Source organism: Acanthopagrus latus, chromosome 12 (genome assembly GCF_904848185.1).
Source record: "Acanthopagrus latus isolate v.2019 chromosome 12, fAcaLat1.1, whole genome shotgun sequence".
NCBI classification, from domain to species: Eukaryota; Metazoa; Chordata; class Actinopteri; order Spariformes; family Sparidae; genus Acanthopagrus; species Acanthopagrus latus.
The window spans coordinates 8,569,972-8,596,099 of NC_051050.1; the positions used below are offsets into that span (position 1 = coordinate 8,569,972).

A 26,128-nucleotide genomic window follows, 5' to 3' on the forward strand; every position below is an offset into this window, starting at 1 on the left:
ATATCTCAGTTTTTCCTCCTTCAGTGGTGGTTGTTGATTTTAAAATATTTCACAACCACTGCAGTCGTAAAATGGACCAAAGTAAACAAGCATCTTTCTGCATAGCAGATGACCAATGGCTCTGTTTACTCTGCTACAGTGGAGTGTGTTGCGCGGCTGAACGTCCTCCTGGAAATATATTTAGATGTGAGCTGTTTGTATTAGATTAGATTAGGCCATAATGGTAAAGATAAACTTGAATGGAGGACATTTGTTGCACTCAGGCCAACAAAGGCACTGTTCTATCCGTATCTCTCGTGGTTTTATAGCACTTCGATAAAAACCATCGGATGTGAATGACTTCATTCAGGATGATTACAGTCTGTGAGGACATTTAGAAAAAAACACTTAATTTACCAAGAGGGCTGTTTAGCACAATGCCTCCTTCTCCTATAGCAAAACATTAACTGAAACACAGCGAAACCATCTCTTGTCTGCACTCTGAGGGCACTGGGGAAAAGAGCTGCCAGGTGCACGGTGACAAGCTGGATCTATTGATAGATGGTAAATTAAACTATTCCTGCACTGACTTTAAGAAGAGCAGCAATAAAGATGAAGCAGATGGCTTAGCTACTGCATGATGATGCAATTATCCGATCAGAGGCTATATATCATAGCTTGACTATGTTGCCTGAAAATGAATATGGTACAGTGACACCTGAGTGAATTCAGGCGTATGACTGCCGAAGTGAAATTGAATCAAAGCTGAACTCGCCCTGAAAGCGAAGATGCTCTCATGGTTATCTAGTATTTGCTGATGTCTGATTTTACCTTATAAGTGGTTTTAAACTAGTACCTCTGTTTGGCTCCTGATGAAAATGAACAGCATCGGGCTTTGACTGAGCAAAACGCTGTTTAAGTAAAGAAGGTTATAAACAGAGCAAGTCAGAACATGTGGTCCCCCTCTGAAACCAAAGACTTTTTTTTTTCTCCGAAAAATAAACCAGTGTTTTAACTATTTTAGAGGAACAAATACAATGAAAATCATGCTCAATAAATGATAATACATAAATTAATAAATAAATAATAAAAATAGAATGCAACTTGAACACCAATAGTTCGGTCAGAGCTTTGGTTGTGTTATGGTAGCGGCAGATGATGTAACCTTGACCCACTAGCGCCAATGAAGAGTGATCTACAGAGGTCCAATAAGATCGCTTGGTTCTATCTTCACACCCTCAGATTTTCATTTTCTTTTTCAAACTGGTAATCTTCACCCCCCACTGACACTGACTCAGATCACATCATTTGAGGTGGGTGAATTTCTTTGATTTTTGCACAGCTTTCCACAAAAGGCTTTTACACAACTTCTACCACGTATGCAGCAGTACTCCACACCTGTGACCTTTGCAACAAGCGATCTGGTCGGGGCTCTGGACTTTGCAACATGGTGGATGCCAAAAACTCTTTGTCTTTGTTTCCATATCTCTTTACACTTTCCTCATCTCTGTAAAAATACAATGATCTAGCAACAGGACAATTTAAAATCCAGCTGTTAGCACTGCCTCTCTGAAAATCTAATTTCAGCCTTCACAGTCACACACACACTAACCTAGGAGCCGTACGATGTTTGGATGGTCGAACTGAGCCATTAGTGCCGCTTCTCTCTGGAAGTCATTCTGCATGTCAGCTGAGGCCTCCTCCTTCAGCATCTTCACGGCCACCATGGTGAAAGACTCCATTGGCAGCAGGCCCGGGGCTCTGCGACAGACATCCACAGAAATATTTAGGCAAAGACAAAGAATGGAGGAAGAGATTAAGGACTTTAACCTCTTAAGGTCTTAAGGACTGTAACTGTCATCGGACAATATTAGGAATTTAAGTGTTGTCGGGTTTTTCAGCCATGCATTTACAAGGTGTGTGTAACCGTGTGGTTACAAAGGAGTGCAACTGCATCAGTGTTGCACACGGGGTAAATTTCGTACATTTGGAGGAAACAGACAGACACACACTTCCTGTGTTGGCTCACGAGAGGGGCAAACAAAGTCAACATGTTTTTTTCTCAGTGTGGATTTAAATATAGCTTGCACACAAAACTACATGCACGCACGCACACACCCACACACACACACACACACACATATGGAAACACTCACTTGGTCACCAACACATACACACACACACACACACACACACTGGGAAACTACAGATTGATGCCCATCTGTCAGGGAAGAAGATTTACTCCTTGGGTCTATTTAGGTCTCTGTCAATGCATGTGCATGCATGTGAGAGAGTGTGTTCATGTACAGATGAACATGCGTGCTACTAAATGCAGGCGTTGTGTCTGCATTTATTTGTACTTCTGAGTGCATGTGCACACAGGGAAAAGTGTGTATTTGCTCACTGCCTATTTCTGGTCATGCATGCAGGAGTAAAGTGTGGTTGTATTTGTGCTCTTGAACTTCTAGCTCTGTAAGGTGAAATGTTTAGTTTTAGACTCTTATAGACAGTGTGTGGTTATATAGTGAGGACATTTTGATCAGTTCTGACAACAGGATGTTTTTTTTTTTTTTTTTTAAAGAACTAGTTCTTGCGGGTTAAGTTTAAAGAACTGGTTGGTCATCTAATTCTATGATTTAAGATTATGGATATTCAGTTAAAACTAATGTATAGTTAAGCAAATGTGTGCGTGTGTGTGTGTGGGCGCGCAATATGTTCTCAGGGGTGTCCATGTACTGCACCATTCCAGCTTTCATTAAAGGATTACCAGCCAGCCTGAAGGACGTCTCAGATCTGCCTGGTTACATGCAGGTTGCTACTGCGAAAATGCTGTCAGCTACTACAATACACCGCTGACACTGTGCTATTACCAGTTCTGTACCCTGATTTATCTCTGGTCCTAGGTTCATTCATTTGTCATTCAGCCCAGATGAATGCCACACAGAGTTCTAGTAACAGACATCTCTACATCAACTGTTCAGAGGAGACTGTGTGAATCAGGCCTTCATGGTCAAATAGCTGCCAAAAAAAAAACATTACTAAGGAAAATCAACAAGCAGAAGAGATTTGTTTGGGCCAAGAAACACAAGGAATGGAAATTAGGCCAGTGGAAATCTGTGCTTCGGTCTGATGACTCCAAATTTGAGATCTTTGGTTCCACCTGCCGTGTCTTTGTACGACACAGAAAAAGTAAACGGATGGTCTCTACATACATGGTTCCCACTGTGACGCATGGAGGAGGAGGTGTGATGGTGTGGGGCTGCTGTGCTGGTGATACTGTTGGGGATTTATTCAAAATTGAAGGCACACTGAACCAGCATGGCTACCACAGCATCCTGCAGCGACATGCCATCCCATCTGGTTTGCATTTAGTTGGACCATCACTTATTTTTCAACAGGACAGTGACCCCAAACACACTCCAGGCTGTGTAAGGGCTATTTGACCAAGAAGGAGAGTGATGGAGTCCACAGTCACCTGACCTAAACCCAGTCCAGATGGTTTGGGATGAGATGGACCGCAGAGTGAAGGCAAAAGGGCCAACAAGTGCTCAGCATCTCTGGGAACTCCCTCAAGACTGTTAGAAAACCATTTCAGGTGCCGACTTCATGAAGCTCATCGAGAGAATGGCAAGAGTGTGAAAAGCAGTAATCAAAGCAAAGGCTGGCTATTTTGAAGAATATAAAATGTAAAACATGTTTGGAGTTATTTCACACTTTTTTGTTCACTACGTAATTCCATGTGTTCATTCATGGTTTTGATGCCTTCAGTGATCTTCTAATCTACACTGTAAATAGTCATGAAAATAAAGAAAAAAAACATTAAATGAGGAGGTGTGTCCAAACTTTTGACTGGCAGTGTCTTTTCCTGAAAAAGAACTAGAGACAGGAAATCCATAACCATAACATAATCTTTATATACATATATATATATATATATATATATATATATATATATATATATATATATATATATATATATATATATATATATATATATATATATATTTGATCAGCACTTCCTAGTTTGACACATGGACAGACCTGGTGGACTTTTCAGATGTTGACTGGTGACAGTGCTCCTATCAAAACCTCCCGTGTAAAAGAAACGGTTGTGATTGGTCCAAACAAAACCAAGTGTCTTAGATATCGCTCCGAACGCGAGGCTGGCCAGACGCATCTGCCAGAGTGAATATGAGTACAGTGGGGTTATTGAATCTCAAATGGGAATAGTCCTGATAAAACAAAGGTTAAACAAATATTCTTTTTAACAAATGAGCTCAGCAGATGTGTCTGGTTCCAAGACTAATCCAGTACACTATAAAAGAGAACGATGTAAGCAGGTCTGACGGGTGTTAAACTCTTTCGTCTCGACCTTTGACTGTGGCTCATCGGAACACAAATAACAACTTTTGATTTGTTTTATTTCCAACCACGAACCACGCTTATCCTTTAAGCTCTTCTTTGTGAAAATGTGAGTTTGTTGATGTCAAATAGACGCTGGCTCCTGGTCAGGGACATTACAGGCCTGAGAGGGTTGTGAGACTTGCGTGGGAGGAGCAGATAAAGTCTGATCGTGCTCAAGTCTCACAAGGTTTTGAAAAAAATCAAAAATCTAAAGTAATCTCTACTTTTTATCATTTTGGATGTTGTGAAACTGTGGTTGGATGAAAACGACATACTTTAGATAGATTTGGGTGTTTTTGTCAGTGTTTTATAACTGAGGACTCCGATTTTTAATTGATTTGAGACATTTTAGAAATGCAACTTCTGTATGACCCATGTCTGGTATTTAGTCTGGTTATCGGGATTAGTCTGAGACCTTGGTGTCTTGCTGTGAACAGGGTCAGCGTGGAGGTAAAGTGACACCTGTAGCTGCTCTCCTTGTGACTTTGTGAATGACGCAGCAGTTCTCAGAATGACTGGTGGCCTTGTTTAGTCACTCTATCCCCCACACCCCCTCCTCTCTGGATCCCATCCGACCGCTTCCTCTGCCTGAGAATTATCCACATCAACATGTTAGCCCCTGGCAGCGATTATGATGATGACATGGCAATATTAAATATTAGTCGGAGTAATTTAATACCGCAAAAAATAACCCTCTTCGTGGAGTCTCTCTCCTGTTTCGAGTGGAAGACTTTTCAGCCTCTCATTCTCTCTCCTTTCATTTTCTAACCTTTTTTCTCTTCGCTTATTGCCCACTTCGATAGATATATCATTACATATATCAATTACTATCTCCTTCCCCTCTCACCTGGCTTGGAAAACCCGTCCGAAGGCTCCCTCTCCGATATCTCTGACATACTGGATATTATTTCTGGGATACTCCAGGGCCAGCAGCTTTGAGTTCAGCAGCAGGGGAACCCTCTGGTACATGGGGTTGGGGTGGAGTCGATCCAGCAGGAGCTCGGATGGAAGAGCACTCAGCGTCGGGGTCTCCATCGCTCTGCAGAGAGTAAAGAGGGGGAAAGGAATTGAAAGCCGGACGCGCTGGTAAATAAAGAACTGTGCATCGCGTCTGTGATGCATCTCACCTCTTCCGGTTCCTCCACTGCTTCCTGCGTCTGCGGCAGGCGAGGATGGTGATGGTGACGAACACCGAAGCCGCGAGCGCGGACAGGATGATGACGATGACGGACATGGAGTAAGCCGGAGATGACACCGTGACCGTGGGAGGGAGGCGAGGGGTCTGACGGGGGCCCGGTGACTCTGGGTTTATCACTAACGGACACAGAGACAGTTCAAATAAAGGTGATGTGTGATGATGTGAATAACATTATGAAGAAATTAGATAATGAAATAACAGTAGACAAATAAGTAGTAGAAAGTCTCACTCGAACCATGCACATTTTCTATTATCATTTTAATATGGACCCCAGGTTGCAGTGGTGGCCTCGAAACAGCAGAAGGCCATACCTGGGAAAATGCTTATCTCCCCGCACATCAGCACGGCGCAGTACTCCCAGCGTATGTTGGGATTCGAGGTGTAACACCAGGGCCTGTCGCTGATGCCTCCGGGGTTCCGACAGTGGTTGTTTGAGTTCTTCAGCTCTGGAATCACGTCCACGGAGAGGCGGTGCTGGTGGGGAGCCTACAGCACAAGCCAGAACCGAGCAGAGAGAGAAGATCATCAATGACGTCAACCTGTTCTTTACCAATCTTTACAGTACTATCAAAAAGTAATAAACAGAATAGATCCAGCAATGATGGGAACAAGGGAGGTTGAGTTCTCTTTGTAGCATTTTAGAAAGGAGCATTTTACTTCTTGTCGATCTTCCAGACCAGTGTTTTTGAGTAAAGCATCATTTGTTATGTTCTGTTCTGTTGCTGACCCTCAGGCATCTCAGGAAACATACTTCTCTTAGGGGATCAGTTGATGTTGGTGGACAGACTTTTCAAGGAAATGTCAGACACTTCATCGAAAAAAAACAAAACAAAGATAGCTTTACAAATCACTTAACACATTTGAAAGACACCGTTCAAGGTCGAAGGTAAAGTTACAGTTTAATAGCCGCAGAGGGTGTAAAATGTACTACGGCGGGAGACACTGGGGGTTGCATGGTTGTTTCTGCAATCTAAAGTGCCAACACAAACACTGAACATCTGGTATCTTCATGTGTCGTGAGCTTTAGTCATCAAAAGAGCAGTGGTCCAACCTATCCCATGAGATGTGAAGTCATGAGCTGAGAAGGCCGGGTTCAACACATGTGCTGCTGGAGCTGAAAGTGTGAAGTAAAGTGCTCACAGGGTTGATTTCCCACTGGTGCCGTGAATGCTTAAAACAGCAAGTCATCATACCTAAACGACGAGATGGGTAATTTGTCATTGCTACTTGAAATAAACCAAAGTGCATTTGCTGATCCCACACACCTGTTGGGAATGTGATATGTGTATATCGGTGCTGCCAGAACAGCCCACAATCCAAAAAAACTTAAACCACTTGGTTTAAATTAAGTAAAGACTATGGTCATGGTGAAACAGACCCAACATTAACTGTTTAGAGGAGATGGGATGTGGACAGTAGTCTCCAGGATCCAAAACTCTAATCATCCAGTCATGCACCAGCTTCCTTCCTGAGGACATTGTCGAGGCCCTACAACAGTGTGTATAGTGCTAAAGATATTAGCGAGCCAGTGTCATAACAACACAGTAAAGTGAAGCCAAAATGTCCCAATACTAATGTGCTAGCTTGAGTACTGACGGTGAGTACTGACAACCATGTCTGTTGTTTACGTTCATTATAACAATGCCAGCAGCCACCTACCTCAGTAGAACTAAGTACCCTCCCCCTGGGCCAAATCAAAGAGCAGCAAAGGCCTCTTTCAGTGGCTAACATTAGCACAGAGCACACAGCAGCACAAAACACACACCCAACGGCAATGAAGAGTAGGCTTTTTCAGAATGAGGTAAGTTTATGAGGTATTTACAGGACTGTGGCTTTTTGGCATTGAACGGGGCTGTTTATTTATGCATCCAATAGACTAATAAAGCTAAGAGAGCTGGTTAAATGTAGCAAACTAGCTGCTAATACCCTGCTGGCCAGAGCTACAGGAGGGCGGCCTGAAGGGAGGGGTTGGTATTTAGTTCCGTGGGCCATTTTAACCAATACGTATTACATCACAGTAGCCGCGATATTAAACTGGCGATGAATAATATCCTAACAGTGATTCAAGATGCATAAAAGCAAATCTTAGAATAATTTAAGTCAGTATTTTACGTTAGCCAATAATTGGTGGTCACTTCATTTATTCGGTTTTATTATGACATGCAGAAGCTGACTCACCAAACATGTTTCATTCATTTGCAGTGTGTTCACAGCAGTTACAACACTTCATCAAAGTTTGGCTGCAGTATTTCTGCATGACTCAGCAATTTAAAAAAAAAAAGGACACAACTCACTCTATGCACAAGACATGTGTGCTTGTAACTCGATGACACACATATGTGGGTATGTGCCGAACATAAATGTTATTTTACAACGGAGGGTAGCGTATGACATGTGGAACATTAGAGTTCGGTGCTCGTTTCCTGAAGGACTCATATGTGCAGAATGTTTTATACCTGCTGTTAGGAACATTTACTTGAAGACATCTGCTATCTGATGCATAAAGGGTAAAGTATGACTTTGGAATGACCTGTCGATGAATAATCTTGTGTTGTGGGACGCGAAAGAAAACGACGCTGACGGTTCAAAATATTGGGAACAGCTGCTCCTCCCGTTACTCTAATGGACCAGGTAGGAAGGTGAAAGCTACAGTGTACCTTCAACTGTAAATCCACCGTCACTTATTATAGAGATCAGCATGGATCAGTGATTTTGGAATTAATTCAAGAGATGCTTATATGAAGACTATATGTCAAAACACAAAGTCATACAGGATGTTCACCTACCCACCTCTGACTATGCTTTGCAGTCAAGGCCTGTTAAATAACAACCCACCCCAGGAACAAATCTCTCTCCCAGCTGAAGTCTAAAGTTGGCAATCCCAATCTTTTTTTCTTTTTTTATACAGTACTTATGAAAGGAAATGAAAGCTTAGATGCTGGTTAGGAACTTAAGCGTAATCATCAACATGATCCCCTTGCCTTTAACTGCCTTCCTCTTAACTTATGTTTGGCCAGCACGTTATATCGCAAAATTCCAGTCTCTTCCTGGAAGCAGCCCACGATACAATCTCATTGCCTTTAACTCTAAATCCTGACCTTCATATGGACCAAAACTCTTTGACAGCATGGCACCCCTTCAGCACCGTAAGCCACACAGCCCCCTATATAACATACTGTACGGTATACTATATATACAAGGACGCTTATGGGTTTAAATTGAATTATCACATTATATTATATCGGTATTTAATTCCAATTTGAGCCTCTATTTAAGCTGTACAAAAACAACCATTTTATTCTCACATGGCTGTTTTATCACTCAAAATTCGTGGTACTTTTTTCCACAATGGGTCCTCGATTTCAGGAGGCTTCTCATTTCCACCATGTTAATATTCATTTGGCCTTTTTCAGTGAAATGAGATGAGGAGGCACATAAACCTAGTTTGTTTGGATCGAGTTGTGGGCTAACATTACAGATAAATGGAGAAACCTTCGGCTAAACATGGCGTTACTGTCTTATATTGATGTTAATCATCAAGTATTATCTTGCGCTGCAAACTGACCCGAGTGACCCATTTGTTGATTTGAAAGAGCATGATTTGACATTACTTTACATTACTCATTTTGGTGTAGCCTAGGCCTAGGGTGAGTGTGAGACTGGATTTACAAACGCACCCCAAGCTAACACTAGCTTCTTAATTCAGTTGAAAATACATACTGGCTTTGGTGGACTTAATTTGTTATTTTTGATACGAGAATCCAGTGAAGGGGTCCGAAATATACAGTCGATAGCTATACCAGTTATATCGTGCTAATAGAGCCTTACATTCTGCTACAAGACTAGCTACAAAGTGGATTTGTTTAAACATGACCCCACAAAATGGCACAGTTTTAAATGCCACTGGCTAGGTTAGGTTAGCTGGATATGCTAATGCTTGTAGCCTACCTCAGTGCAAACAACCACTCAATGTACGGTCGCTAGCGAGCCAGACCGTCTTACGTTCTCAGCTTAGCAGCAGACAAACAGAGTTAACCACTCTGAACACCCTTACTCTTGTGTTTTTGGCTTTAGGGAAGGTGCAACAAGAAACCACCATCAAATTCCATACAGAGTAGTGCTCTTAATGGCTATTGTGTTGTTCCGAGTGCGCTATGATATTTTGAGGTAGTGCAGTTTACATTCTGGATCACAATAATGTGCACCTGTGCCGTTAGAGTGCCAAAATATTCATCAAAGCACATATGTACACTGCCAACATGTGTGTTCTCACAGACACATCCACAACTGCAGCTCTGGCCAGTGTCAACCAGTGGGGGCAGTAAATCATGTCGTATTTTTTTTTTGAAGAAGAAGAAGTCATGAGTTCGCAGTCCTCCCAGTGTGGGAAACCAAACCAAAGTGTTTACAAGTGTGCACATTTTTGTAAGTCGGACACAATATGCAGTCGACATGTTTTTCAAAATGTTTGCTCTGATGTGCACATGGTTTGGGGCGTGTGTGAGGAAGAAAAAACGCTAATTATATTAAAACTAAAAGCGTTTGCCAACATTGTGTGGAGAGAAAAAGAGAGGACGGACGGCGCATTAGGGAGCGAACGTTCTCCCAATTTCACATACGCCTCCATGTGTGTGAGCAAGTGTAACATGTTGGAGTGTGTGTATGTGTGAGTCTGCGCAGCGTATGCGTGTGAAAACTAATTGCTTCCAGAGGCAGGATGTGACACGATGAGCCCCTCCCTCTCTGCTGACCTGGCAAACACACACACGCACACACACACTGCACAGGAGAGTAGTAACAGTTCACCCTAACAGACCCTCTCACTGAGCAAAGCAATAAAAACATAAAGAGACTTTTGGGCCACAGGGAGTGTGTGTGTGTGTCTGTATGTGTGTGTGTGTGTGTGTGTGTGTTTCTGTTTTTGGTTAGAGGTCAGGAATGTTTGATATAAAACTGAACATCCACGCACAAAATATCAGTCACACTTTAATCATTTACTAGAAAACCGAGACATTTATAAAAAAAACGGCCATTAGTTGTGTTGTTGTTCTCGCTTTCAACAGCTGTTCAGCAATTACCTCCTATTTTTTCAACTTTTTCAATCTTTACAGTAATTGTAATTGACAAAAGAAATAATTCCTAATATCGCAATTATTTGATAAATTCAGTTAAATGTTGTGGCTTTTGGGGATTTAAAACTTCTCCCATGTCCTCTTTACACGTGGTCTTTTCAGTGAAATGTACATATTCTACACGCAAACCACGTTACCTGTTGGCTCCACGGCTGACACGGGATCCCAGACCTCGTCACATTCATGCTGCCTTGGTAGAAACGGCCTCTGTCATTGTAACACGTCGCTGTTGATAATGGACAGAATGGATACAGGATTAATAAATTATCATTATTATTTGCTTCAATTCATAATTCATTCATTTTTGCGTGAGATTTAGAGTTGATGCCTTTGTGTTGGGCTGTGTGTGTCCATACTCACTTGTAATTTGATCTCTTTTGATGTCTGAAATGTAAGGGAAAAAAAACATTAAACACTTTGAAATTTAGAGGAAGCACAGCTATTAAGTAATCTGAATACTTAAGATTATTCTACACAGCATACACAAACCATGCAGGGAGACTTTTTGAACACATACATATACACCACAAACACACACACACGAGACACACACCTGCAGCTGTATGTTTTGGCTCAGCTATCGGACCCTCTTAATGACCTCATCAGTATCAGTCTAGCAGGCCAGGCTTTATTTGGCCCTGAGCATATGTGTAAGTGAGCCCTGCCAACTCCCGCTTTTCTTTTACATAACGCTCCATTTCCTCTCTGCTATTATGCCGGGCTCAAACTGTTTCTGCCGGACAGATTTAACAAATCTTAGATTCAGCAGATTCCAGAAACGAGTCGTATTTCTGCGTTGCAACACTGCATACTGTCAACTGTCAGGTCGCTAGAAAGGGTAACATATAATAGAGTATTATTTGGAAAAATAGCTCAATTAGATTACAGTTAAATTGTCAAGGATTACTAATTATATTCGTGATTACGTCAAAATATGGCAATTTTAAAATTAGGGAACTTTTTTAAATAATACAATACAATCCCAAGTTTCTAGCTGTTGGTACAGTTCGGGTCATCTGATCTGACCAACAGTAAATATTGAATATGTAAAATGCATTTAACCACTACTGGAAATGTTTTGAGGTGTTTAAAGAGAAATACAAAAGTCAATCTAACTTACCGTAATTTGTTTGGCTATGTTTGTATTTTTTAATATAACGTGATTTCAGTTTTATTTTGAAGTAACCCAAAAGATTTCAGATTCGATTCAACGCAGCTGATTATGCTAACCGTGAGAGTTGCCACTGTGTTCAGTAACTGACTACCTGTACATTTTGATGTAATCTGTCGTATTTGACGAAACAAAACCCAGTAATCAACAGCTCGGACAAAACCTACTGATTCTACCTTTAAGATTCATGGTCTTTGAATTGTGTTAATATGACGTGAGGCTCAATTAGCTCTGCACCGAAATGGCAGTGGATGGAATTGAACGTCACACTTTATGACACTTACCTGTCTTTTTTTTTTTTTTTTTTTTTTTTACAGAAATATCTGTACTTCTAATTCAGTGTAGAATGGTTCTTGAAACACACTTTACATTTTCTCACTTAGGTAATATCTTACCTACAAAAGGCACATGTGTACAAGCGTCAGGGTCTGCGCTAAGACTCGGTAGGAGCTGACAGTTTGGCAGCAGTGAAGAGGGACTGTGGGACCCGGGGACGGAGCTGAAGAGACCAGGCTGAACTGAACTACTTCCCTCGAGTACCAACCACTCCTTATGGCAGTACAGCTCCTTCACTGCAAGGCAGTGCTCTCTGTTGTAAAGAAAAAAAACATTACGCTTCCATTCATTCACATTCTTCACTAACAAAGTGAACTAGCGACTAAAGAGCAGGGACCCGTGAGCTACCTGCAGACAGGTTTAGGTGCCGGTCCTAAACCTGATGGATTGCAGTCGGGGAAGGACGAATGGCAGAGCAGCGAGCGTACTGCAGGGTTGCACAGCGCGCTGAGTCCCTCCAGCTCCGTCCACCAGCTCTGAACCAGGTACTCCTGCATGTCCTCGGGGTCCGAGAGGGAGGAGTTAAAGAAAACCAGCAGGTCGTCTCGCAGGATGTTGCGGCACACATCTCCACGGTACGCGCTGCAGTAGCCGGCGACACCCTTGTAGAGTCTGCGGGGAAGAAGACGCACATGAATACCAGCAATTTAAAGCTATAATCTATTAAATAAATCACTTAACAGGTTAACCTATTTTATTAAGCAGTTATTTTCAAATTTAGATATTTTCTAGTTTCCTTGCTACCTTATGAGAAATCTGAACATATGTGTCACGTCAGGAAAACACAAATCGGAATTTTCGACAGTTTTCTGACATTTTCTAGACCAAACAACTAATTGATTATTGAGAAATTAATGGTAACACTGCTTGAGATAAATTTGTGAGTTAAGCAATGGCCTGGACCCAGTTGTAATTTCTTAGGATGTGTATTTTACAAAGAAATACAGTAAGAAACAGGTGGCGACTGCTGATCCCTACAGCAACTGCTCTTTTACTGCTTTGGCTTAGCGAACCTCCGTCGGGGGGTTTGCACCAAAACAGCTACGACGAAATGGTCTACTGTACTTGTATATACTCATCCAGAGTCATCTAGGTTCATATGAAATGACATGCCTGTTTGCCTGTTGGACGTCTATGCTGCCTCTAGAGTCTCGATCTGTCGTAAACACAAACATAATCTGGCATATGTTTCCCACTCTGTCTGGACGCTTGTTTTTTTCAGCTCTGACGTCTGTTTGTCCTCCAAACTTTCTTCCTCGGCCTCGCATTAATGGTCTTTCTCTCTACCCGTCTGGCTGACATCCCTCACTCCTCTCCGTGTTCCTCTCTGCCTGTCTGTGCACTGCAACACACTCCAGATGTCGCCTCTCGGGGAGATTGGTGCTTCAGAGGAGCTCGAGTCAAACCATCGGACCCGCTGCTGACTGTAAATCTTTCAGCCCTGTCATCCCACCCTGTCGTCCTTATTTTCACTTTTTCAACGTGGCTCTCTCCGCTGCGTCTGCATCCTATAAATATGACGGTCCAGATGTGGTCACGAGTTGGCAGATCATGTGAAATCTAACCACTGAGCCTGATGCTTTTGTCTGTCTACAACCTGAAGTGTGCTGTCTCTTTCCATCCTTCCATCCTCACCAGGCAATCCCAAGGCAAACATTTTCTCTCTCTTCTACCTTTCCCCCCCTCTCTTGAGCTCTTTCTTTGCAGTTACATAGTCCAGATGCAGTGACTGGGGTTGTGTTGCAGTTCAGCAAAGTTAAAAACTCAACACATGCCACACTGGTGACTGAGAGACAAGCTCTCTTTTGGCATCGGAGGTTCACTGACGGAGCAAAAGTGCATATTGTCGCCAGTTTTACAAACGCATGAAAGATGGCACACAGAGCATTTCTCTTACCTCCACTCTATGGGGAAATGGCAATATCCCGAAGACGATGGTTGGAGAAACAGAAGCAGGAGGACAGAAGAGAGGAGAGGAGGCAGACGGATGACCGAGGGAGAAAAGACAAAAATTAGCCTCAGTAGGAAGAGAAAAGCGACCATGGTGCTTCTCTCACCGACTCATAGCTATCTGTGAGGATACTGAGGGTCAACCAGGTGGAGGGACAGTGTGTGTGGTCCGAGAGGGTGTGTGTGTGTGTGTGTGTGTGTGTGTGTGCGTGTGTGTGTGTTTTTTTAGGTGACTGCAGTCATGGGGTGTGTGTGTGGGGGGTTGTGTGGCTGAGGTATCAACCAAATGGGAGGGCAGCAGACAGCTGAAGCCACAGAAAGCACAACTCAGTGGCAGCTAACATAACTCAAGACCAAACGGTAACAGCGTCCTAACACACTCAGACCTGAGAGCTATAAGTATCTATTTGACATGTTGTGATGTGCAAAGATTTAGTGTCAAGTGTCCTGTACCTGCGACAGTGACTCTGGCGGTCGCCTTGACGGTGTTGGCTCCGGCACTGTGCCTGTTGGAGGCCAGACATGTGTACAGGGCCGGCTTGTTCACCGTGACTTTAAGAACAGACAGGATCACTTCTCCCATCAAAGTCTCCTCGACCGATGCACCTGAGATCTGGGAAAAAAAAGGGGCAGAAGTATGTCATCGTGCAAGCACGTTTGACACTAACAGATATACACCCCATATTTCCTTATACATGAAAATGATGCATCCCTTCATTAAAGATAATAACCATTAAGAAAACATTTAACTGCGCAGCCTACTCGTAGTAATTCAAGGTCAAAAATAAAGGAAAAGTGACAAAAAAGATCCAAACAAGACTTAGTATTTGCTATTTGCTGGGAAGTTGGTCTGCAGTGGGTTTTCCAGAGCTTAATTCTTTGTTCAAGACATTCATGGGACATGTGAATACCTTTAAGAGTGTGAGGTGAAGAAGTGGGGTATGACACGCAACAAAGACCTCCATCTGGAGTTGGATCAGCTGTTATCATTTGGATATGAGCTCTTCTGATGAAAACAATAGCCTGTTACTACTGGAAACACTCATCCAGACTGAATAAAAACAGAAATACGTGTGCAATAACAAATCAGAGTTGTACTGCAGCAAAGCCACACATCATGTGACCAGTTGTTCTAACTAAAAATGATAAAGTGCAGCGTTAAAAACACACTTGCCTTATCAGGTCAAAATGATGCCTTATTTATTTAAGACCATCATAGATCATGAACCATCAAGCCATCTCCCAAATTTCTCAAAAGATAACACCCTGTGACCTGTAGGATTCCATGGAGGTAGGGTAGCATAACTGAAAACAGACCCCTTATCGTCAGGGCCTGTAGCTGAAGCTAGTTTGCACTTCCAGGTAAGCGGCTGAGATTTGGTGGAACATCTCAAAATAAATTGCTGTTGTCCTCTGTTATCAGGCAGCATTCATCGATCAGGAAGATTGTGTGTTTCACTGAGAGCAACAGAGCTTCACCGTCTGAGATCGAGTGTCCATTTAATCCAACACCTGACGAGATGCTGGCGCAAAACTGAGTTGTCAGCACAAGGGGAAAGTTCCTTCATAAAAGTACAAATATTTGCCTCAAGATTTAATGTATAAAATATTCACATGCTGGAAATAAACAGTGTCTAGGGTGTTGAGTTGATAGTTGGAGTACATACACTGTGTAATATAACCACTTGTGATGATTTAGTGGATTTAAATATGCCCTGTTATTCACACAGGGCTGATGTGGCCATATCAAATGTATTTGTTGTTTTACGTTCCTGTATTCACACTCACATTTATAAGTGATATATGTGAGGGCCAGCAGTGGGTGTGTGAGCGGCCGAGTCAACGTGCTGATGTGCAACGTGTCTATATTTGAAGTTGCGTCTGACACCGCCTGTTTTTAGGACGGGCTCGATCCAGCCCCGCTGAAATTAATGACCTTAACAAGCTGCCAGCAAAAGCAGCTCACACAGTCATTTTAATCGGTACACACACACTCACACACACACAGTATTTACAGGCATTATGGGCCTGTAATCACATTGTAGCTAGCACCCAAGACTATTAAATACCCAGACAGTATGTGGTGTATGTCTGCCCGCGGTGGCACGCATAAAAAATGTCTGCTGCCAGTCCTGCTTAATACTCTTAAGGTGGTCTTGTTCATGATTTGAAAAAAAACACAACTCATAAAACAGTTAAGTAGCCAGTTATATGAGGTATAATTTTATGCAGGTTTCTACCAGGATCAGTTAAAATTGCGATTCCTTTCAACATTTAATCTGCAACATTACGAGCAAATGAGGACATCAGCAATTGCATTTTGAATAGTTAAAATTCGAATTTAATTGTAGATATTCCTCAAGTTGAATTATGAATTTCTGTCTTAAACATTCAAAAAAAGCAGTTTTGACATTATGTCAAAGATGTCTATGTGTTGGGTTGCACTAATATATAGCTATAAAGAAGTCTGCATGCTAACCAGCTAGTCCTGGCCTGATCTTTTCATGTAATACCACTCAAAGCTCACCTGGCCTGGTAGCTGCATGGCTAACTGAGCTAACTGCAGCTACAGTTAGCAGCAGTTAGAAGGTACTGTGGTGATACAATTTTTTTGAGTTACCTTTGAGCAGTGGCAACTTATTATAAATTGCCTCCTTTGGAGGTGAAGTTTTTAATAGTGACTGCTTGTTGAATGCATTCTCCCAACAAATATGGGCATCATATATCCAGAGTGCTGCCAACTGTATGCTGTCTATCCAAATATTAGAACATACTCACTAGATATTAGACTTATAAAAACTGATTCTTTGTCATTCTGGGTCACAAAATCTGTTGGAAATGGACTTTTTCTCCCTCTATAAGCCCTGTTGTGAGACTGGGCCGTTGGACAATCTAGCCAGAGTCTCCGGATCACAGTCGGCCGTTAGAGGCTTTGTGCACGCTCCCTTAAAAAGACAAGCCAATTGCAGCTGATAACACTGTGTATCGCTGGCTAAATGGAAGGCAATCTCTTCAATCCCCTGTCACTATAATGGGAATTCCTTTGGTGTTTATACCACTGATCCCGCAGCCAATCTCCGAGTGCTGCGTTAAGTCTGTATATGTATGTCAGGGAGACGGACAGCGAGGGATAAGCTGGGTAATTTCTTGTATGTTTGCATTACAGTGTAGTGTATGTGTGTGGATTTATGTTCCTAGTGTACCGGTTTCCTTTTTTGCCCCATGCTCATGCTCATGACTTATATTACTGTGAACTAATTCTGCATTAAGATCTTAATTGATCTGTTGATCAAGCCACATGAATAGCATGAAGAATGTACGCCGGTCAGTATGTACACATGAAGCTGGTCTGTGTTTAGCCTTCTGTCTGTTCTTTGGATTAGTCAGCCAGCAAGGCAGCTGTTTACTGCTAATTTATGTAGACAATGCTAATGCAGGTTACATGTATTAGCAGTTAGTCTACTAACTATAGTGGCTAGCACAACTGTATGCTTTTGGGGCACTTCTATATCGTTTAATCTCAGATCTCTACAAAGACAAAGGCTTTTTATAAATAAACCGTCATATACATGTTGGCTTTCCTCCTTATCTACACTGTTATTGTCACAGCTTTCCTATTATGTAAAGCTCTGCAGCTGACAATGTGTCGAAATGTCAGCCATGCAATACATTTTCTCTATTGCAGGCTGCGGTGGGTGACATTTGAGCCAAACTCGACCACTGTGAAGGAGACAAGAATATTCCTGGAGAGATCACAATCATTTGTGAGAAGCCGAAGGGTCATCGCCTGGATATGGATAGTTGGATGCATGGAGCCATCGTCATAAACAATGTTTTGATTGCAAAAGTGTTGCTGTGAGCTTTAGTTTCTCGTTACATGCGGTTAAGACACTTTTTGACCTTGACAGGGGCACATTTACAATGAATTTAACTCAATCAGCATCAGTCAAGGACCATTTAGAAACTCACCAAACCCCCAAACATGCTCTTGGACATACAAACACACTCCAAGCCTGAGCACTCACAGTATTCCCATTTTCCAGCCAGGTGATGGTGGGGATTGGATTTCCAGTGGCGTTGCACTCCAGTGAAATCTGGCTGCCATACGCCACCCTCTTCTCCTTGGGAACCCGCAGGATTCGCGCTGGAGCTGAGCACACACATACACGGTCGTCTTCACATCACTTTTGGATACATTACTTACAACACATTCATTTCATGGAAACTTACTACAACCACCACTTTGCCAAACCCTAACTTTAACCTAAACCTAACCTTAAACCAAGTCTTCACCTTAAAATTGAGTGATTTACATTACGGGGACGTTTTTGTCCCCTATAAGGAAAGTGGGTCCCCACAATGTGACTGTTTAACAGATTTATGTCTCCACAATGTCAAGAATACACATCCGCACACACAAACACACACACACACACACACACACACACAAAGACACGTACAGTCACACAGTTTAGACACATGAACAAACATACTGTAACTGAAAAATTATATTTTAAGTATACAGGATATACTAAGCATAGAAAGTGAAACCAAGTTTAAATACATACCCTGTACCTCTATGGTGACAGGCTTTGAAAAGGCCAAACCAAAGCTATTCCTGGCCACACAGCGATACTGGCCGGCATCCTCCTTCTGTATGTTATGGATCTTCAGTGCACCATAGTCAAGAATCGTAACACGGTCACTGAACTGGGAAGATGAAATGATTTGTTATTTCTTTGGTTTAACTCATTTTTTTTTTCATTTCTTCTTCTTCTTCTTTTTTTTTTTTTTTTTACATTGTTATACCTTGAAAAAACGAAGACAAAAGCGTTTGGGCTATTCTATGATAATTAATACACAATCTGGATGTTTTCTGTAGTCTGCATCCATTACCAGTACTTGTCAGACAGAAAAACTTCCTGTAGTTGTAAATCAAAGTTTTTTTTTAAAAAAAAAAGAAAAGACAGAAAATAGAAAATACTTTGATAAGCTCATCATCCTTGAGCCAGGTGACATCTGGCTTGGGGTTGCCGAGGGTAACGCAGGGCAGCACTGCTTTGGATTCTACCAGAAGGGTTAAATTGGTAGGATGGCGTTTGATTTGTGGCTCTGATGGGAAAACAGACAAAACAAGGGAGACAAAACAGGTTTAGTCTTTTGTCTTTATACTACTGTAGTGCTTTGTTCTTAATGGAATTGCTGCAATTTAAAGGACAAAAAATATATCTGGACTCAAGATCAAGACAACCTTAGACAGAAAGCAGACGTACTCATCTTTAGCTGCAACGCTCCACAGCTCTTGGCCGGCTCTCCGATGCCGTTACTGGCAATGCAGCAGTACTCTCCATTGTCTAACTCTCTTACATGAGGGATGATTAACATCTGTCCCTGCTCTCTGGTAATGTACCGTGGGTCATAGTACCTGGTGGTGAGCAAAGAAGAGTCTGATGGTTAACATACCTAACTTGTTAAGTGTCTTGTTAAACACCAACAATCCATATATGTTTGAATGTTTGATGTAGGCTATGTGTATAATGTTTTGCATTTGGCAGTATTTGTATTATAGATTTGTTATTAACTTACTAGGTCATGTTAGCCTATAATTTTGCCAGCTCTGTTAGTCTTGGCATTAGCTGTTTTAATACAGTGTTAGTAACAGCTTTTTGATGTTGATGGTCACCTTACTAACATTCAAAAAACATTTCAGTCTTAGCCTTTAGCTGGCTAAACTAAACTGCCAATTTAACCAACTTTTCATAATTTCACCGACTGTTATCATTTAGCTGTAGCCGTGTGATTTCCTGAGTAAGAGGCTTTTGGTACGTACAGGTTTTGAGTAATTTTAGCTTATTAGCCCTGTTGTGCTGATAATGTTGGCAAGGCTAACATAATGTAATGTTAGCCTTGCATTTAGCAGTGTTACTGATATGTTGTTTATACTGTTTTTAAGCTAATGATGACCTTGCAAACATTTCTAAAAATGTCTAAAAAGTTAGCTTGTTGATAGCCAAAATCAGAGCTAATGTCACAGGAATCAAATCAGTTTTGCCTCGTTAGCCATCTAAGGCCATACTTAGCAGCTATGGTTACTGATGTTTTATTACTGCATCATAACCATAGTCTTGTCATGAAAATATTGTTGCAGCTATTTACACATTTTAAGGTTAGCCTAAAGCTTAGCAGCTAGCTCTGACATGTTTAAACCTGCCAATATGGTGGAGGAGACAAAGGAGGAAACACCAGCAAAAGAAACTCAAACTTCATCAATATAAAACTAACAAAAAGTACAGTAAACTCCAGAAACCTTGAAAATCTTGTGGAAGGGAATTGGCCATAATATAAAATAATGATTAAAACAAGTAGTTCAGATTTTTTCATTTGAATCGTGGTCGCCTAAATTCCTTAACAGTTAGCTGAAAGATGTTTACAGGTGTAAACTCACATTATTTGGTGGTTGTTCTTGGTCCAAGTGATTTCAGCGGTGGGGCGGGACTCCACCTCACAGATGAAGGTGGCATTGTGATCCAGCAGTACATCCACAGTCTCTAATAAGGTGATGATACGGGGTGCTGTTGGCAGAGCACACTGGGACGTTACAAAACAAGACATCCATTGCAGTATTTGAAAAGATAGACAGCCAGACAGAACATTAGCATCATAATAGATCTTCTGATTGAAGGAAGGACGGAATTAGCTGTGAAGCGTGATTGCTAATGTTACAGCTTTGGGAGATAAGTTTGAAAATTGTTCATGTTGTGTCCTAATGATGCACCACAGGGAAGTGTAAACAGCTGCATCTTCTCGGCCAAATGATCTGACATTCTCGGCATTCCTGCTCGAGACAGAGTCATCTGTTTGAGTCACTCAGCAGTCCAGCTATGACTGTTGACCAACGGGACCAGATCAGAGGTTCTGTGGTTTGTTGCAGCTCTGACCCCAGTAGAGCAGAAGGAGGGCGACTTTGATGGGAGTGTGTTTATTCATGCGATTACATCTGAGGCAATTTTGGATTTTGCAACTTTACATAAAGTATTGCGAAGGGGGAGGGGGGTGACGGCGATGGAACAACAGTGAGTCGAACTTGATGTGAAGTTTACAGCGAGTACATTTTAATTTAAGGTTCAAGGAGAGACTCCCCGGTGCACACACTGTTCTCCACTATCTTATTTCACCAGATGGTCTTTGTTAAAATGAAAGCAGGTAAACTGCCAGCTCTGTGTATGCTGAATATACAAACTATTGGAACCACCTGTTTGTTTGTTTTATTCCATGATATAAACCAGGTGAACGTAGAGAAAAAGATGTGAGCAATTCTCATTTCATGCTTTTAGTGAGTTTAGATGGCGAGAGGGAGTTTTGTAGGAGAAAGGCTGTTCACTCTCAGAAAAATGGGACAAGAGTGAAAAGGGAATGCAGCTCAGTATTAGTAATGCAGTCTGATATGTATTTATTTTTCTTTACTCCGGGTGAATATAGTGAGGTGGGCGAAATGAAAGGGGGAGTAAAAACAAATACAAAAGACATGCTGAAAGGGAAAAGCGATGGAAAGGAGATAGCGGTAGGACAGGAGTGAGGCAGCCAATGTTTATATGTGGATTCACATCAGAGACTTTAGGGTTGCTTTAAACTTTGCCTGAACTGAGGAGAGGAACGGGAGGAACAGAAAACAGAGGAGAGGGGAAAAGGGAAAGAACAGGGGATGGGTTTTAAAGGACAGAGTTTGAAGGGCATTATGCTTGTTTCGTCTCTTGAGAAATGAAGATTTCACAACAGCGCCTCTGCCTAAAACCCCCGGCCCCAGGTCACTGCTGCTGTTTGACTCATGGAGAGAAGGCTACTGTGAATCAAACCCTGACAAGAGGTTAAACCTCAGTTTTAAACACTGGGATGCAATTTTAGCCAAGGTCAGAGCAAGGTTAAATATCTCAGTACCTGTTTTATTACGTCATGTCCTGAATGCAGTTTAAAATTGTATTTTTAGCATGGCAGCAGGCAGCAGGACTCTATAGATGGCAACACTGGTCCGTGTGTTGGTCAGGCAGTCCACCACTTCACTGAAATATCTATTCAGTTATTTGGCAACCATGGATACCGATGATGTTGGTGATCGTTCAAGTTTGTGGGGTTTTTTGTGAAATGTCTCAACAAGGACAAAATGATTTCCCCCCAAGGATCCATTTCATTACCCCATCCAACATTGTGATGTATTTACCAAATACTTGCAAAGCTATTGTAATTGCTCAACTGTAACTGAGTATTAGCATTTTGCACCACTGCTGTACCAAAATAAATGCTGGCACGTGTACAGTACATTTCTGCGAACCAAAATTATCTGGAAACTCCCAATTTCCAGTTTTATGTATGACAATGCTGCGCTTATGGTCTGGTTAGGTTTAGGCACAAAAACCACTTGGTTAGGACAGAGTAAGATCATTTTTTAGTGCCACAAACATGCATATCTGAAAATTGTCCCGATGTCTTATTACACATAGCTGGTTTTGCACATTTAGGGGTTAAACGATTACCAGTGTTGAAACATCTTGAACAATGGTCTTGCCATCATGCCACCGCCATCATCCCATCTACCCGACATGTTAGTAAGTTCATACACACATAATCCAAAGATGAGATGACACATACTGTAGAAACCTTGTTCACAAAATGTTCAAATTTAACATATTCTTTGTTTACAGGAATGTGAAATGTCAACTTTTTATTCTGGGCTGCTCACGGTGCTGCTGGCTTTGACCCGCGACTCTTCTTTATGTTTCAGCAAAAAAAAATTTCCGAATGTGACACAGTCAGGAAGTGCTTCCCCTTAGAAACTTTTGAATACAGAAATTTGATAGTGTTGTTACGTGTATTTGTATAGAGCATCACTAAGGTACAGAGGGTTTTTGAGTGGTTTTGGTGCTGAATGTGTCTTTTTTTTTCTTCACCGTGTTACTCATACTTTTGCCAGTGTTATGTCTGAAGGGATGGATGACAACTGAAGAGACGAGGTTTTGCTGTGGCTCATGTTTAACCACATGAATCATTATTTAGAGCAAAAGAGAGCCTCGGTGGATTTGACCTTGCGAGGGGTCCTTGTTATGAAATGCTGCTTGGACAGCAGAAGTGATACAGTGCTCAGAGTCACATCTGGCCTCGACTGTATATATTAGAAAAAAGTTCTTAATCTGCACAAGTGCCTCGCATTATCACTCTTTGTGTGCGTCCCCTCGAGAGCATGAAAATATAAAGCTGATGGTGCGCAGGGTAGAGCTGAAAGTTATTTTTACTTTTATTTTGTATAAACCTGCCAATTTTGCTCTTACGGTGTTGTTTACTACACATTCGATGTCATTCTTGTTTATGTTGTTTTGGACCATTGGATTAATCTTTCTCCCTCTGTCTTACTTGCATCTTCTCCATGTTTTATTGTTTCCTCCGGTATCCATTAGATCTTATTCAACTGTACAACTGAATTTATTTCCCAGAACAGTGGCCTACTTCGGAGCCTGTAACTTACAACATCCTTTGGTTTCTTTGGTGTTTGCTTTGATTTGGAGTTTATCCTCTAGGTTTTTTCCGTGCTTTGAGTTGAATCCTCTCTTCTCCCCGACTCTTTCATGCAAACCAGATAGTTCACCAAGTTCTTTTGCCTGATACATTCAGTGTGGTCAAACAAGAGCAAACACAAAATGGTATTGTACTCGTGGCATGTCAAGGGATCGGATGTCGTCAAAGGGAGTCATTCGTTGTTTGAAGATGTCATCTGTTGTCACACAGATGCTGAGCAGCAATAAAAACGCCCTCTTTAACTCATTATGCTGCCTTTGAATACACAAGTGGTTAAAACTGTTCCTGGTACAGAATATTTAACATTAAAGGTGCAATATGTATACATTGGCCACCTGTCAAATTCATACTCAAAACCAACAGGGGGTAGCAGAGTAGCTGCCAACTGCTGCTAAATGTAGCTGCCCTTAGCTAGTTAGCTCAGTTAGCTGTGCAGCTAGTGGTTCAGACTTGGAGCTCAGGGATTCGGGGAGTGTTAATGTTTACACAGCTAGCAGGTGCTTCCAACCAGACCAGCCCACGGCTAGCAGGTTAGCATGCTAACTTCTGTAAGTGTCTCTGCAACACAATACATAGCCGTCATTATATCAAACGTTTTTCGATGATTTTGGAATGTTTTTTTTAATTAACATTCTCACATGTTGCACCTTTAATACTGGCTCCCAACATAGTTGACGAATTACCGCAGCGAGGTGAAATATTGTTTTGGCTTATGCTGTCACCATTACACATCAACAATAAATATCCATTGGATTTACTGGCTCGCAATCATTTCAAAATAAAGCCAGCTCTGCCCAGTGGAACTGAAGACAGTGACGCCATTTGTGACATCCATCTCGGCTTTGCACAACAGACCCACGCCTCATAAACCACAACGAAAGAGCCAATAATAATGATATAACAAGAACGCTTTTTTCAACACTTGTCAACCAACAGTTGATAATTGTTCGTTTGCGGTCATTGATCGTAAAACTTTGCTCAACCAAGTTACAGGCAATTACACTTGATCTTCAAAAGCCAAACCTTGTTTATGTTGTGTTGTCTCATTTCATTTCAGTCTCACAAAACTTGCCAAGTAAATTTGGTGCATTTAAACGCAATCAATAGTTTACCATTTGTTCTGGTATATAGTGTTTTAAACGTTTTTGATCATCCAGATAGATAGATAACTGTTATCTATCTCTCAGCTAGTCATAAATTAACATAAGGTCCTTACGGCCCTTAACATAACCGGTGCTTGGAAGAACTGCCAAGAACCAGTAGTGACCGATGGACACTACCTTGTCAAAGTGAGCAGTAAAAGCTCAGACCTCACTGCTGGATAAGGGTTTTAAATCAAATTAGCAAGAAGAACATGCAGTCAATAAGGCGGATAAAGTCACACTTCACTGTGCAAGTAGAATATTGGGTCTGCCTCGTCAAAACAAACGGTGTGCGAGATGTGGGATGATGGCAGTTGTTTTTGTTTTTGGACGAGGTCATGTCTTATTATGTTTCGTCACATTTCTTCCATCCTTACTCTCTCATGTATCATCTGATGTTTTTCTGGAAGTTGAAGTGACTAACCAGCTAAATGAAACGCACCGTTACCTTTAGTAAAATGACAGATTTCTCTGGGTTTGAACATTGTTGTAAAACATATGAATAACTGAATAACACAACTCAACAAAATATTTAATATTTAAGGGTCCGGTTGTTTTTAGACATTTTAAGGAGAAATGTCACATATTGTATCTTTAATGTTGAAGCAATAGCTCAACAACATGGAAATATACTTTCCTACACTAAGATGAAAAGATCTTTATCAATCTCATGAGTGTGTGTGAAGTAAGAAGGTGGAGACTGATTTACCATGAAACCAGGAGGCAGGGGGAAGCAGCTAACACGTCACCGTCCGAGCTTTAAAACTAAGTAACGCGATAAAATTACTGACATCTAAATCATCTTCCTCATTCACATCTACAAGTTATTGCTGACAGGATGCCTTCAGTGATCTGGACCAACAAGTAAGATGCCATCCGCATGTCTTTCGGTCTTCTAATCACTGTCATATTACACGCGGCGCGGGTCGTCTGCCAAGCAGAGCCCTACCCCATGTCAACCCCACCTAGCTACGATATCTAACCTGGCAGAATGTGACAGCATCACCACCTGTCCCACCGAGCCGCTCCGCAACATGCACTGTATATCTGTGCTTATAAAACATGTATTGTATGTCAATGGCCTGCTCTGCAAGCCTGTGCATGTGACTGTAAAACAGTGCCAGCATTTGATACGGTACCCGTCTCACATGTCCTGACATCCTGAGGCCGCAGCTGAACTGGCTGCAGTGAGCCCCCCCAGATGTCCATTTTTGATTATTTGTGGATTTGTTTTTCTTATCATTACCAACAC

At 41.7% G+C, this 26,128-nt stretch overlaps 1 protein-coding gene across 1 annotated transcript in view; it reads right to left on the minus strand.

The window, feature by feature from the left end:
• musk (muscle, skeletal, receptor tyrosine kinase) overlaps positions 1 to 26,128 on the minus strand; it is a 32,634-nt gene that overhangs the window by 5,099 nt on the left and 1,407 nt on the right. The window contains exons 2-16 of the mRNA XM_037116279.1: positions 20,616 to 20,742; positions 19,444 to 19,595; positions 19,155 to 19,282; positions 18,739 to 18,880; positions 18,196 to 18,320; positions 14,624 to 14,783; positions 14,118 to 14,124; positions 12,569 to 12,832; positions 12,280 to 12,473; positions 11,074 to 11,097; positions 10,851 to 10,939; positions 5,893 to 6,067; positions 5,511 to 5,697; positions 5,231 to 5,422; positions 1,592 to 1,740 (exon numbers count right to left, since the gene is read on the minus strand). Of these exons, the coding sequence (XP_036972174.1) occupies positions 1,592 to 1,740; positions 5,231 to 5,422; positions 5,511 to 5,697; positions 5,893 to 6,067; positions 10,851 to 10,939; positions 11,074 to 11,097; positions 12,280 to 12,473; positions 12,569 to 12,832; positions 14,118 to 14,124; positions 14,624 to 14,783; positions 18,196 to 18,320; positions 18,739 to 18,880; positions 19,155 to 19,282; positions 19,444 to 19,595; positions 20,616 to 20,742 (2,115 nt within the window). The remainder of the gene's footprint in view (positions 1 to 1,591; positions 1,741 to 5,230; positions 5,423 to 5,510; positions 5,698 to 5,892; positions 6,068 to 10,850; positions 10,940 to 11,073; positions 11,098 to 12,279; positions 12,474 to 12,568; positions 12,833 to 14,117; positions 14,125 to 14,623; positions 14,784 to 18,195; positions 18,321 to 18,738; positions 18,881 to 19,154; positions 19,283 to 19,443; positions 19,596 to 20,615; positions 20,743 to 26,128) is intronic.